This window comes from Eucyclogobius newberryi, unplaced genomic scaffold (genome assembly GCF_026437365.1).
Source record: "Eucyclogobius newberryi isolate DKJ021-1_F unplaced genomic scaffold, fEucNew1.0.hap1 SCAF_1, whole genome shotgun sequence".
Lineage (NCBI taxonomy): Eukaryota > Metazoa > Chordata > Actinopteri > Gobiiformes > Gobiidae > Eucyclogobius > Eucyclogobius newberryi.
This window is the reverse complement of record NW_027315723.1, coordinates 53,048,149-53,064,055: the sequence shown is the minus strand read 5'-3', so window position 1 is coordinate 53,064,055 and position 15,907 is coordinate 53,048,149. Positions and strand designations below refer to the sequence as shown.

At 45.9% G+C, this 15,907-nt stretch overlaps 1 protein-coding gene across 3 annotated transcripts in view; it reads right to left on the bottom strand.

The window, feature by feature from the left end:
* The window catches only part of LOC140362610 (neural cell adhesion molecule 2-like), a 535,654-nt gene that overhangs the window by 66,924 nt on the left and 452,823 nt on the right, over positions 1-15,907 (bottom strand). For all 3 annotated transcript variants that reach the window (XM_072448723.1, XM_072448705.1, XM_072448713.1), the window contains exons 12-15: positions 14,467-14,640; positions 12,106-12,225; positions 10,459-10,580; positions 3,754-3,928 (exon numbers count right to left, since the gene is read on the bottom strand). In XM_072448723.1, coding sequence (XP_072304824.1) covers positions 3,754-3,928; positions 10,459-10,580; positions 12,106-12,225; positions 14,467-14,640 — 591 coding nt within the window. The remainder of the gene's footprint in view (positions 1-3,753; positions 3,929-10,458; positions 10,581-12,105; positions 12,226-14,466; positions 14,641-15,907) is intronic.

Below are 15,907 nucleotides of genomic sequence, written 5' to 3'. Positions count from 1 at the left end.
CACTTATTGTGCTTTATCTCCTATATTTTGTAAATATAATTAGTATATTTTTTCTATTTTACTGTACGATAGGGACACGCGCTGGAATAGTTTTTTAATTCAACTGTTTTTGACTTTTTTCGGCTGGATTTGAGCGTTTTTCGTTGCGTTCGTTGTGTTGTTGTGACGTGAGCTAGCTCCGAGTGAGCCCACCAGGCCCCCCCCCCCGCGCCCTCCGGCCGCGCTAAAGTACGGCGTGTCGTCAGTACACGTTTATATACACGTTTATATGAAAGAGGAACTTCACGAACGATCGGGACACGCACTGGAATCGCTTTAAATTAACTTGTTTTGACTTTATTCGGCTGGATTGAGTGTTTTCGTCGTGTCGTCGCGATGTGCCTTGGCTCTGAGTCCCCCGGCTCCGGCCCCGCCCCGCCCCCCGGCTCCGGCCCGCCCCCCGGCTCCGGCCCCGCCCCCCGGCTCCGGCGCCGTACCGCGTTTACACAAAGGAGGAACTCATGAAACTGTGGAGAACAGTCGTCTTACCCGGAGATCGTCACGTTATCCCGGCGGACATCCTAAGGAAAACGCAACGAGGCAGACGGGCTGGACGTAAACTCCGAGAGAAGAGAGGGACAAACAGGAAGTCGGTTCCCACCGTAGTCATGGGTAACGTGAGGTCCCTTCAAAATAAAATGACGGAAATAGCGAGCCTCATGCGGAGGATTTATAGGGACAGCAGCGTCTTGATTTTCACAGAGACCTGGTTAACAGCAGAAATGCCAGACTCTATTGTAGGTTTGGACAATTTTCATCTGCTGCGGGCGGACAGAACGAGAGAATGCTTGAAGAAAAGAGGTGGAGGTCTGGCGGTGTATGTGAACACGAGCTGGTCCAAACCCGAACACTGCACAGTGAAGGAGCAGCTATGTAACAGGGATATTGAACTATTGGCTATTGGCATGAGGCCATACTATCTGCCCCGGGAGTTCTCACATGTGATTTTGATCGCAGTCTATGTGGCCCCGTCTGCCAATGCTGAAAATGCTTGTGAAGCACTGCTCTCCTGCACTTGTAGCTGCAAACACAGCATCCACAGGCTCTCTTCCTCATCTCTGGTGACTTTAACCACGCTTCTCCCTCTTCTGTTCTACCAACATACACCCAGTATGTCTCCTGCCCCACCAGAGATAATAGAACATTGGACTTGTTTTTTGCCAACACCAAGGAGGCTTATTCTTCTTCCCCCCTCCCTCCCCTGGGCAGCTCGGACCACAACCTTGTACATCTGAGGCCTGTGTATGAACCCATCGTGCGCAGGCAGCCTGTGGTGTCCCGTGAGGTGAGGATGTGGTCTGCTGAGAGCGAGGAGGCTCTGAGGGACTGCTTCAGCACCACTGTCTGGACTGAGCTTTATGACCCACATGGGGAGGACATCAACACCATCACAGAGTGCATCACGGACTACATCAACTTCTGTTTTGAGAACATTGTTCCCTCCCGGACGGTGCGGTGTTTCCCAAACAACAAGCCATGGATTAACCGTGAACTGAAGGCTCTGCTGAAGGAGAAGAAGAGAGCCTTCAGGTCAGGGAACACGGAGGAGCTGAGGACTGTGCAGAGGGAGCTGAGGAGGAAGATCAGGCAGGCTGAGGCCGGCTACAAGAGGAGGATGGAGGAGCAGCTGCAGCAAAAGAACATTCAGGGAGTGTGGAGGAGCCTGAAAACCATCTCGGGCTTCAAAATCCCCCCTGCCCAGACAGAGGGGGATCTACAGTGGGTGAATGATTTAAATGCTCACTTCTTGAGGTTTGATCAGTCACCCGCCCCTCCCCCTGCACAGCTGCATGCTCCCTCTTCCACAGCTGGACAATGCCCTGCATCTGTTCCTCTTCGCTTATCAAATCAAATCAAATCAATCAGGCTTATCTGCCCCGGACCATCAGCTCCCCACTTCACCTGGACTCACCCGTCCCCCCAGCACACGGTCCCCCTGCCATCCACTGACTGTCACAGCAGCACAGGTGAGGAGTGAGCTGAAGAGGATTAAAGTGAGGAAGGCAGCAGGACCTGACGGCATCAGCCCCAGGCTCCCTAAGTCCTGCGCAGATGAACTGTGTGGAGTTATGGAGCATGTCTTCAACATGAGCCTGACGCTGAGGGTGGTACCACAGGTCTGGAAGACCTCCTGTCTGGCACCTGTGCCTAAGACACCGCGCCCCAAAGACCTCAACAGCTTCAGGCCAGTGGCTCTCACGTCCCACCTGATGAAGACACTGGAGCGGCTAGTCCTGGACCACCTCCGCTCCACCGTGAGCTCAGCCATGGACCCGCTGCAGTTTGCATATCGGTCTGGCATCGGAGTGGAGGACGCCGTCATCTCCCTGCTGCACCGCTCTCTCTCTCACCTGGAAAAGCCTGGCAGCTCTGTGAGGATTCTGTTCTTCGATCTTTCCAGCGCCTTCAACACCATCCAGCCGCTGCTCCTGAGCTGGAGACGGCTGGTGTGGAGTATGACCTGGCAGAGTGGATCCTGGACTACCTCACAGACCGACCCCAGTTTGTGAGAGCCCGGAACTGTGTGTCTGACACTCGGACCTGCAGTGTGGGGGCGCCCCAGGGCACTGTCCTCGCGCCCTTTCTCTTCACCCTTTACACTGCAGACTTCAGACATGACACGGACAGCTGTGTCCTGCAGAAGTTCTCTGACGACTCTGCCATCATCGGACTCATCACGGACGACGATGACGCGGAGTACAGAGGACTGGCGCAGGACTTTGTGGACTGGTGTCAGCGGAACCACCTCCTCATCAACGCGGGGAAGACCAAGGAGATGGTGGTGGATTTCCGCAGACGCCACCCCACTGCCCCCTCACCAGTGAACATCCAGGGACGGGACATTGAGAGAGTGACTCATACAAGTACCTGGGTGTTCATCTGAACCACAAACTGGACTGGACTCATAACACAGACGCACTGTACAGGAAGAGCCAGAGTCGGCTCTACCTCCTGAGGAGACTCAGGTCTTTTGGAGTGACAGGGCCGCTCCTGAAGACCTTCTACGACTCTGTGGTGGCATCAGCTCCTGTAGGTGTGGCCTGCTGGAGCAGCAGCATCACAGAGAGGGAGAGGAAGAGGCTGGACAGAGTCATCAAGAAGTCCAGCTCCGTCCTGGGCTGTGCTCTGGACTCGGTGCAGGAGGTGGGGGACAGGAGGGTCCTGGCTAGATTCACATCTATGCTGGACCATGAGTGTCACCCCCTGCAGGACACTCTCTCCGCTCTGGAGAGCAGCTTCAGTGAGAGACTGATCCACCCTCGATGTGTGAAGGAAAGGTTCCGTAGGTCTTTCCTTCCTGCTGCTGTCAGACTTTATAACAAAAACTGTTAGTACTGAACACTCGCAATACTGACCTAACCATGTGCAATTACTGTCGTGATTCATGTGCAATCTATGTGCTGTCGTGACACATATTCATGTGCAATTACTGTCGTGATCACACGCAATGGTATTTATGTATTTATTTATTTATTTGTCTATGGGAGTTTTTATTTATTTATAGGAGATCTTCTACTGAAAGTGTTTTTCAGACTTCCTATAAGTGATCTGTTCTTCTGTATCTACCTCTGGATCTACCTGCGTTGCACCAATGAAATTTCCCCATGTGGGACAATAAAGGAATATCTTATCTTATCTACTACTACTACTACTACTACTACAACTACTACAACTACTAATAATACTACTACTACTGCTTAATCATATTTGTACCTGTAATATCGGGCTTCTGTGGCATGAAGAACTGGTAGAACGTTGGCTCCGAGAGTCCTTTGACGTTCCTCGCTGTGATTTCGACTTCATATCTGGTGTTCCACTGGAGCGGCTGGAGCATTGCAAAGTCGTAAGCGCCGGGAACGAGCTTCGTCATCCACTGCTCCTCTTTATCCTGGGAAAAAAACAAAGGTTTTATATATATTTGGAAATTCTTTGTCCTTAGAATGCCCATAAAGCATTTGTATTGATAAAACAAATCCTTTTGTCTTCCATCTTAAGATTGTGTCATAGCGAATGCCTTTAGTCACCACCTCGACCTCTAACACGTCCAGAACGCCCTTTCAGCCTGTGGATGCCCCGCTCGGGCTCTTAACAGAGGGAAAAGAACCAAGAAGCAAAATAAATGTGACCAAAGGGAAACAGAACAGAGAAGGAAGTGTCTCTGTTCCTTATGTCTCTCTGTCCCTTATGTCCCGGGACTGTCGGGACTTTAGACAACATGAAATCCCTGTTTATTTTTAACCAGGAAACACTTTACAACACAAACCTGTTCATCCTCAGGACAAGAGAGCCACATAGTGAGACTAAAGAGCCACATAGTGAGACTAAAGAGTCATCTCAATGTAAAGTGCTCGTTTAGTGCGCACTTTTGCACGGGCTTCGCCCGTTTACAACGGTAATGTTCCATTTTCCTACTACTGATTAGTATGCACGGGGCGTGCGTGAGTGAAGGAGTGCGTTAGTGAGTGTTTGGAAGTGGGCGAGCGCTTCGCGCTCGATTTCGTGCGCACTATGCTTCGCACGGCCTTACGAGATGAATAGGCCTCTCGCCAGGTTGTGGCGCTCGGGCCTAATAATAATGTGTTTGCAATCAGTTTAATTGTTGAGGTAAAGTTCTAATTTCATAAATAGGAGCGCTATGAAAAATAATTATTTTGCCAACTTATATTAATACTATTCACAGTCTGGTGCTATAAAAACAATTAATGGATAACTTTTGTCAGCTTAACCATTCATTGTTTTATGTATGGACTGTCCACTCCTAATGCATGCACACAGCTCTGACCATGTGACGGACAATTGACTGACAGACGCCACAGCTCTGACCATGATGACGGATGATTGACTGACAGACGCCACAGCTCTGACCATGATGACGGATGATTGACTGACAGACGCCACAGCTCTGACCATGATGACAGATGATTGACTGACAGACGCCACAGCTCTGACCATGATGACGGATAATTGACTGACAGACGCCACAGCTCTGACCATGATGACGGATAATTGACTGACAGACGCCACAGCTCTGACCATGATGACGGATAATTGACTGACAGACGCCACAGCTCTGACCATGATGACGGATAATTGACTGACAGACGCCACAGCTCTGACCATGATGACGGATGATTGACTGACAGACGCCACAGCTCTGACCATGATGACAGACGATTGACTGACAGACGCCACAGCTCTGACCATGATGACGGATGATTGACTGACAGACGCCACAGCTCTGACCATGATGACAGATGATTGACTGACAGACGCCACAGCTCTGACCATGATGACAGATGATTGACTGACAGACGCCACAGCTCTGACCATGATGATGGACGATTGACTGACAGACGCCACAGCTCTGACCATGATGACGGATGATTGACTGACAGACGCCACAGCTCTGACCATGATGATGGACGATTGACTGACAGACGCCACAGCTCTGACCATGATGACGGATGATTGACTGACAGACGCCACAGCTCTGACCATGTGACGGACAATTGACTGACAGACGCCACAGCTCTGACCATGATGACAGATGATTGACTGACAGACGCCACAGCTCTGACCATGATGACGGATGATTGACTGACAGACGCCACAGCTCTGACCATGATGACGGATGATTGACTGACAGACGCCACAGCTCTGACCATGATGACGGATGATTGACTGACAGACGCCACAGCTCTGACCATGATGATGGACGATTGACTGACAGACGCCACAGCTCTGACCATGATGACGGATGATTGACTGACAGACGCCACAGCTCTGACCATGATGACATTTTTATGCAAGATTTCTCAACTGCTTTGATTGGCTCCATGATTCCTGAGTGATAAACTAGCAGCATATGGATTCCATAAATCAGCCACATCATATTTGAACAACTATTGAACAGGACAAATACATTGAGTTCTTCAATTCTTTGACATTTGGAGTACCACAGGGCAGCAGTCTCGGCCCTTAACTGTTTAACATCTTAACACATGACTTGCCACTAGCTTTGCCAAAGGCCGAGATTGTCATGTATTAAGATGACTTGATGACATGTATCGCCACCTGCTGTTCAGAGCTGGACACTGTCCTGCAGAGTTCAGCTCTATCATGGAAGAAGACATGAAAACACATTAGCTTTAAATGTATCAAAACCTGAGAGCCTGGCATTTGGCTCTAACCATTCCATTAGTCAGAAGCCATTATTAAGTTGTCAAATTCAAGGTGTTATAATTAATCAAGTCTATGAGACAAAGCTTTTAGGGATATTTAAACACATATAAACGTATAAACATTATATGTGCCAAAGTGGGAAGCACTGTCACTATAATTAAGAGATATCCACGTGTTCTACCTTCAAAAGCGATTAAATGAAACACAAGCGCTGACATGATAAAACCTAGTCCAACTGTGGTGTAATAATAGTGTAATAACTGTGGTGTAATACTACTGTAATAACTGTGGTGTAATACTGTTGTAATAACTGTGGTGTAATACTACTGTAATAACTGTGGTGTAATACTACTGTAATAACTGTGGTGTAATACTACTGTAATAACTGTGGTGTAATACTGCTGTAATAACTGTGGTGTAATACTACTGTAATAACAGTGGTGTAATACTACTGTAATAACTGTGGTGTAATACTGGTGTAATAACTGTGGTGTAATACTACTGTAATAACTGTGGTGTAATACTACTGTAATAACTGTGGTGTAATACTGCTGTAATAACTGTGGTGTAATACTGCTGTAATAACAGTGGTGTAATACTACTGTAATAACTGTGGTGTAATACTGGTGTAATAACTGTGGTGTAATACTACTGTAATAAATGTGGTGTAATACTGCTGTAATAACTGTGGTGTAATACTACTGTAATAACTGTGGTGTAATACTACTGTAATAACTGTGGTGTAATACTACTGTAATAACTGTGGTGTAATACTGCTGTAATAACTGTGGTGTAATACTACTGTAATAACAGTGGTGTAATAACAGTGGTGTAATAACTGTGGTGTAATACTACTGTAATAACAGTGGTGTAATAACAGTGGTGTAATAACAGTGGTGTAATACTGCTGTAATAACGCTGTAATAACTGTGGTGTAATACTGCTGTAATAACTGTGGTGTAATACTACTGTAATAACTGTGGTGTAATACTCCTGTAATAACTGTGGTGTAATACTACTGTAATAACAGTGGTGTAATACTACTGTAATAACTGTGGTGTAATACTGGTGTAATAACTGTGGTGTAATACTACTGTAATAAATGTGGTGTAATACTACTGTAATAACTGTGGTGTAATACTACTGTAATAACTGTGGTGTAATACTACTGTAATAACTGTGGTGTAATACTACTGTAATAACAGTGGTGTAATAACAGTGGTGTAATAACAGTGGTGTAATACTGCTGTAATAACGCTGTAATAACTGTGGTGTAATACTGCTGTAATAACTGTGGTGTAATACTACTGTAATAACTGTGGTGTAATACTCCTGTAATAATTGGTGTAATACTACTGTAATAACTGGTGTAATACTACTGTAATAACTGTGGCGTAATACTGCTGTAATAACTGTGGTGTAATAATACTGTAATAACTGTGGTGTATTACTACTGTAATAACTGTGGTGTAATAACTGTGGCGTAATACTGCTGTAATAACAGTAGTGTAATACTGCTGTAATAACGCTGTAATAACTGTGGTGTAATAATGCTGTATTAATGCTGTAATAACTGTGGTGTAATACAATACTACTGTAATAACTGTGGTGTAATACTGCTGTAATAAATGTGGTGTAATACTACTGTAATAACTGTGGTGTAAAACTACTGTAATAACTGTGGTGTAATACAATACTACTGTAATAACTGGTGTAATACTACTGTAATAACTGTGGTGTAATACTGCTGTAATAACTGTGGTGTAATACTACTGTAATAACTGGTGTAATACTACTGTAATAACTGTGGTGTAATACTGCTGTAATAACTGTGGTGTAATACTACTGTAATAACTGGTGTAATACTACTGTAATAACTGTGGTGTAATACTGCTGTAATAACTGTAGTGTAATACTACTGTAATAACTGGTGTAATACTACTGTAATAACTGTGGTGTAATACTACTGTAATAACTGGTGTAATACTACTGTAATAACTGTGGTGTAATACTGCTGTAATAACTGGTGTAATACTACTGTAATAACTGTGGTGCAATACTACTGTAATAACTGGTGTAATACTACTGTAATAACTGTGGTGTAATACTGCTGTAATAACTGTGGTGTAATACTACTGTAATAACTGGTGTAATACTACTGTAATAACTGTGGTGTAATACTGCTGTAATAACTGTAGTGTAATACTACTGTAATAACTGGTGTAATACTACTGTAATAACTGTGGTGTAATACTATTGTAATAACTGGTGTAATACTACTGTAATAACTGTGGTGTAATACTACTGTAATAGCTGTGGTGTAATATTCCTGTAATAACTGTGGTGTAATACCACTTTAATAACTGGTGTAATACTGTTGCAATAACTGTGGTGTAATACTGTTGCAATAACTGTGGTGTAATATTCCTGTAATAACTGTGGTGTAATACCACTGTAATAACTGGTGTAATACTGTTGTAATAACTGTGGTGTAATACTACTGTAATAACTGTGGTGTAATATTCCTGTAATAACTGTGGCGTAATATCACTGTAATAACTGGTGTAATACTGCTGTAATAACTGGCAGGGCTCACGGCTGGTTCTCCACGCTGACTTTCAGGACTAAATCCATGCATCAGAAATTATATTTAAATATTTACAGCTTGAATTATTTAGGAGTCTTTTTGTCGTTGCTGATTATTTTTAATAACCTAATGTTTAGTGCAGAAATCATGCTACGAGACATGTTTCTTTCAATAAATGTATGTTGCCGAGGGCAACTACCAACTACATTAAAAAAACTTTCAATTACAGAGGAATGTGTGAATGGAGCGGCTAAAGCATTTAAGATAAGATAAGACAAGATATTCCTTTATTGTCCCACATGGGGAAATTTCATTGGTGCAACGCAGGTAGATACAGAGGTAGATCCAGAAGAACAGATCACTTATAGGAAGTCTGAAAAACACTTTCAGTAGAAGATCTCTCAAGAACTTATAAGAACATTATAAGTTCAGTATATTCTACACTGCAAATGTATGCATTTTTTATTAATTTCTTGACAAGAAATTAATTAGAAAAATATACAATGACAATGGGTAGTGGTATATAATTATTGCAATTTTAAAAATGTGACTACATCTACATGACGTAGAAAGAAATAGAAATGAATTAGACAGGAAGCACTTGCTAACCTTAAGCTACGATTTACATCTTCTCTCTGCTGCGTTGGATTGGCTCCTGTGTTTGGCCCCGCCCCAGCGTCCGCGTCCGCCCCCCCCCCCCCCAGCGTGACGCACCATCTTCTCACTTCAGCTGCTATTTTACCCAAAGAACTCACGGCCAGGACCATTTTGAATATTGTGTATACGATGGTCTCAGAGATGCTAAAAGCTGCTTGTTGTTGGGCTGTGACGCTGTCAGTCACAGAGAGAACATGCTCTCAGTCCTTTCCACTATGTGAGGGGATCTCTGGGGGATTTGAATGGTCGGCACATCACTTTGGTTTTTACAATAAAGAAAAGTAAAAGGGAAATGGTGAAATTGTAGCTTTTGGAAAACAAAAACTCAAAGTGTTGAGAGGTACATCTTTGGACCACTTTAGCGCTGTCAGAACGGATATAAATGAAGTCTTGGGAAGTGTTAGTGGTTTTCAAAAACACAGACTGACGCTGCAAATGTATCTGTTCCAGATTTTGGGTGATTTTTAGAATTTACTAAGGCAAAAAAAGATGAACTGAACAGTGAAAAGAACATTTTAATGTGCTTGTTTGGAAGATGGCCGTTTGTATAAATATATACATTCATCAGAATGTTTTGGATGAATATAAGTTAAATAAGTGTCCAAGAAATGAGGTTGAAGAGAACAAACGAGCATTGTACAGCAGGAAATATACATGTCTTGAATATTTTTACTATACTATATACTGTATAAACTTAGCCTACATAACTTGGCTTATTCTATGGTATTTTTCTTCCAATCTAATATCTTTAAAGTAGGAATGTGAGACACTCAAACATCATCTAAACAGTAGTTATCACGAAGAGGCAAACAGAACTGTAAATATGATTGTGTTTCCATATTCCAAAGACTTCAAATATTAAAGTGGCATATAATATAGTCATGGAGCAAAGGATCATGGTCTATGTAGTTCCCGTAGTATTATATTCAGATGTATTTAATGAGGATCCAGTTCTGTTTGCAGGAAGTGGCACAGAGCCCGCCATTACTCACCGTTTTGTACTTGACGATGTACTCCACTATGGGCATGCCCCCGTCGTCCTGCTTGACCAGTCCCAGCCTGTAGGCCTTCCCCATGCCCCTCTGCCCGTGCACCGCGGGGGGGCTGGGCTCTCCTAAGAGGGGACACACAATATGTGTAAATAGTATTTACAGTGTCCAGACATACTTGATGCTTGTCTAGAACGACCTCTAGAAGAAGACCAGACTTCACTGATGGTTTGTGCAGTTTTACCTTCACTTTTCACACTTGAGTCATTTTGATTTTGTTTGTTGTTTGTGTTGCACTAGGACAAGTTCCTATGTTCGTGAATCCTCTTCATTGACATTTGGCAATAAACCTTATTCTGATTCTGATTTCTTGGTCCACTACTTTGTACTTCTACTTGAGTCATATTTTTTGGCCACTCTACCCTCTGATCTTTAATGCAGTAGTTTCCACTTTTCCACATTTTGTCATGTCACGACCACAAACTTAAGTACATTTGATATTTGGTATTTTTGTAAAAGAGCAACACAAAGTGTAACACAATTGATTTCCAGATTTAAGTAAAAAAACTAAAAAAACAGAAAACTGCAGCGTGCAAAAGTTTTCACCTCTTCTCCCTGAGTGGACAGCAGCCAACAGAAGTGTCTAGATGATTGATGAAAGATTGAATGTTGACCTAATGATGGTCCACAGAGTCCACCTGAGTGTGATCTAATCTCAGGATAAATGCAGCTGTTCTGTGAAGGCCACAGACGTTTGTTCAGAGAAGAAGTTTCATGAAGTCCAAGGAACTCACCAGATGTGGAGAAGTCTAGAGCAGAGTTATACAAAGGTTTCCCAAACTTTGAACATCTCACTGTTCAGTCCATCATCTGGAAATGGAAAGAATCTGGCACAACTACAAACCTAGAAGACATGGCCGTCCACCAAACGTACATCTGAACAAGGAGAGTTCTGATCAGCCCAGAGGCTCATGGGAACTCTGGAGGAGCTGCAGAGATCCACAGCTCAGGTGGCACTTCACTCATCTGACCTTTATGGAAGAGCGGAGTGAGGAAGTCATTGTTGAAAAACCTCCATAACCCTGACCCTAACCCAAGACATGTGGAGGACACATCACACATGTAGAAGAAGCTGCTCTGGTCTGAACAAAACTGAAAGTCACTTTTCTTCAGCAGGACAGGGAAGCTGCTCAGAGCTGATGGAAGTGTCAAACACAGGACAATCTTAGAAGAAAACCTGCAAAAGACTTGAGACTGTGGTGGAGGGTCAGATGTCTAGACCTAATCCAGTCCAGAATGTGTGGAAGATCTGAACACTGCTGTTCACAAACGCTCTCCATCAAATCTGACTGAGCTTGAGCTGCTTTTCAAAAGAGAATAGTCAAAAATGTCAGTCTGAAGGTGAACAAAGCTGAGGAGACAAACCCGACAGACCTGCAGCTGTATCTGCGGAGAAAGACTCAGGCCTGAATACTTTCACACACTCTCTTTTCATTCTTGTTTTTTAGGAAACGATGCATCATTTACCTTCCACTTCATGGTCATGACATATACAAATATGGAACAGTTCCAGGGGTAAGAATACTTTTACAAGCCACTGTAGAAACTGGAGAGAGGGATGTTTCTGGACTTGAAGTGCTCCAGACTTACTGATGGGGAGGGTCTGAAAGCTCTCCATGTGGCTGAACTCGCCCTGGCCTTTCCCGTTCACCGCTGACACTCGCACCTCGTACGTGGTGTTGGGCTCCAGGCTGGTGAGCACCACCGTCGCTGGAAACAGAAGACAACAGAACACGAGTCAGGCTTCACAAACGACTTTTAGAAGTAACTGGCTGCGCATATGCTTTCATGAACTGGGCATTATAAAGAAGTTTAGAATAGGTTTAATCATTTGTGTAAGTATGTACGTATACGCAGCATATGTAACGTGTGAAGGGCTCGCCACATGTTACTGCCTCTGGAATGTTCCACAGTCGAGCATTAAACTTGTCAATCTCAGTTTTAAAGTTTGAGGAAAACTAAACCTTTGTTTACATCTTAGATCAGACAAAACGACTGAGGATTAGAAGTGGTTATTTCACCAACATGGAAACAGAACATATTTGAAGTATTCATTGAGCTAGATTCTAGGCGCTTCACTGCTTTATTGCATCTTTAATAACAAAAAACACAGAATTCACAAAAAACACTGGCAGAACTAATAAGGAAGCAGAAGTTTGAAGGTAATGACTTTGATCATGTAAATTGCAGTTTGTATAAAAGTCTCATTATGAACAGATTCTCCTCACTTTTGCCCGTTCCTACAGAGAGCTTTTCTAACGAGCTGGAGTCCGTCTGCACAGATTAAACACTCGAATGTTAATAGGTGCTTTTGCTCGTCCTTGCTTCGGCGGATGCAAACAAATGCTCTCATTTGGAGCGGAGTTCGGATACTTCACGGGCCATAAGGAGACTTTTTAATTTGGCCAAAAGTGCTGCAATGTAGCACGTCTGCACGCGGAAATCATTATATTTGAGCGTTTATTGCGGAAGGATGGTCTTTTGGAGAGGCCACTGCAGCAATGATACTGTGCACAACATCCTAACATGAAGATCATAAACTGTTGTTTCTTACGTGCTGAATTAGACTGGGCCGTGGGAATAATATGCATGTTTCTTATAGATTGTAGTAATAGCAGCAGTACGTTTCCCACCCTCCACTGCCGCTGGAGCAGAGGCTGCTGTGCTCAGAGAAAACTCCACAGACACAGGGAGAACATGCACTCACCGTAAGGCCTGGTGACCACCACCGCCCTTTATGTCCCTGTCCCTCCTCCCACTCATTTTTGGGTTGTAAAAGTGTTAAAACTGCTTCTATTCCTAACTCTCTGTGTGTTACGGTCATAAAAGCAGAAGTGTACTTGGTTATCTATAAACTATGTATGAAGTCATTACAGTCAAATATTTACTTTAAAACAAGATTATGCCCTGTCCTGTTGTCACTGTAAAAGAGTGATACAGTAGCACGTGTCCCTGATTCCACAGTCCTAAAAGTGTGAAAGAACTACTTCATCTGAAAGTGTTCGCAGCAGACGTCCAGATTCTTCCACGTCCAACCCTAAACAGACGTCCAGATTCTTCAACGTCTGGTCAACAAAATGGAAACTATTAAAAAAAAGAGATTTATTTCCCCCAGAATTTAATGATAAGTATTTGGCTCTGACGTGAGTTACTCATTGAACACGTGTTGTACTTCATTCTTCTTTCAGTGGTCAGTCTGGACCCTTCTGAGCGTGGTCAGTCCGGACCCTTCTGAGCGTGGTCAGTCCGGACCCTTCTGAGTGTGGTCAGTCTGGACCCTTCTGAGCGTGGTCAGTCCGGACCCTTCTGAGTGTGGTCAGTCTGGACCCTTCTGAGCGTGGTCAGTCCGGACCCTTCTGAGTGTGGTCAGTCTGGACCCTTCTGAGTGTGGTCAGTCTGGACCCTTCTGAGTGTGGTCAGTCTGGACCCTTCTGAGCGTGGTCAGTCTGGACCCTTCAGTGCGTGGTCAGTCCGGACCCTTCAGTGTGTGGTCAGTCCGGACCCTTCAGTGTGTGGTCAGTCTGGACCCTTCTGAGTGTGGTCAGTCTGGACCCTTCTGAGCGTGGTCAGTCTGGACCCTTCTGAGTGTGGTCAGTCCGGACCCTTCTGAGTGTGGTCAGTCTGGACCCTTCTGAGCGTGGTCAGTCTGGACCCTTCAGTGTGTGGTCAGTCCGGACCCTTCAGTGTGTGGTCAGTCTGGACCCTTCTGAGCGTGGTCAGTCTGGACCCTTCAGTGTGTGGTCAGTCCGGACCCTTCAGTGTGTGGTCAGTCTGGACCCTTCTGAGCGTGGTCAGTCTGGACCCTTCAGTGTGTGGTCAGTCCGGACCCTTCAGTGTGTGGTCAGTCCGGACCCTTCAGTGTGTGGTCAGTCCGGACCCTTCAGTGTGTGGTCAGTCTGGACCCTTCTGAGTGTGGTTAGGGTGCTTTGTGTTAACGTGAGTGCGACTCACTCTGAACACTGTGTGAGCGGACGTCCTTCCACTCCTGCGAGCCGGACTCTCTGTACTGGACCAGGTAGTAGCTGATGGGCACTCCTCCGTGAGAGTCAGGGGTCATGAAGGTCACTGTGGCCAGGCGCTGGGACACTGCCGACAGTCGCACCGAGTGAGGGTTGGACGGCACATCTGCAACGACAAAAGCACCGCGCTCAGCTCTGGACTCTCTCATTACCATGTGGTCATCTGGACACACACTTTTCTTTTAGGCGTCGCCCAGAAGAGTGAGTGATTTGACCCTTCTGGTGTTTCACTAGACATTTGTGTAGGTGGTAATGTTGGTAAAGAAGGTAATTATTCTGTGTTTCATGATAATGATGAATATGTATTTTAGAACGTATATGACAGGTTTATAATATAGTGACCATGATTATAGTTCATATTTACCAGAAACTTGACTATTTCTCCACAGTTTGACCCTTTTCTTAATTCATGAATCAAACAAATATTAGAGGATTTTTGGCGTGCAATCTGAGACTCCTGTGGACAGACGAGTAACTCTCCCACATTCCTTGCGTGCAACTGCACACCTGCAGCCTCGTTCCCATAGCAGCACGTTTCCATGACAGCACATGCGTGAGTGTGGGTGGTGAGTGTGAGGGGGTGAGTGTGGGGGGTGAGTGTGGGGGGGTGAGTGTGGGGGGTGAGTGTGGGGGGAGAGTGTGGGGGGTGAGTGTGGGGGGGTGAGTGTGGGGGGTGAGTGTGGGGGGTGAGTGTGAGGGGGAGAGTGTGGGGGGTGAGTGTGGGGGGGAGAGTGTGGGGGGTGAGTGTGGGGGGTGAGTGTGGGGGGTGAGTGTGGGGGGAGAGTGTGGGGGGTGAGTGTGGGGGGGAGAGTGTGGGGGGTGAGTGTGGGGGGAGAGTGTGGGGGGGTGAGTGTGGGGGGTGAGTGTGGGGGGTGAGTGTGGGGGGGTGAGTGTGAGGGGGAGAGTGTGGGGGGTGAGTGTGGGGGGTGAGTGTGGGGGGTGAGTGTGGGGGGAGAGTGTGGGGGGTGAGTGTGGGGGGGAGAGTGTGGGGGGTGAGTGTGGGGGGAGAGTGTGGGGGGGTGAGTGTGGGGGGGTGAGTGTGGGGGTGAGTGTGGGGGGGTGAGTGTGGGGGGTGAGTGTGGGGGGTGAGTGTGGGGGGGTGAGTGTGAGGGGGAGAGTGTGGGGGGTGAGTGTGGGGGGGAGAGTGTGGGGGGTGAGTGTGGGGGGTGAGTGTGGGGGGTGAGTGTGGGGGGAGAGTGTGGGGGGTGAGTGTGGGGGGGAGAGTGTGGGGGGTGAGTGTGGGGGGAGAGTGTGGGGGGGTGAGTGTGGGGGGAGAGTGTGGGGGGTGAGTGTGGGGGGTGAGTGTGGGGGGTGAGTGTGGGGGGAGAGTGTGGGGGGGAGAGTGTGGGGGGTGAGTGTGGGGGGTGAGTGTG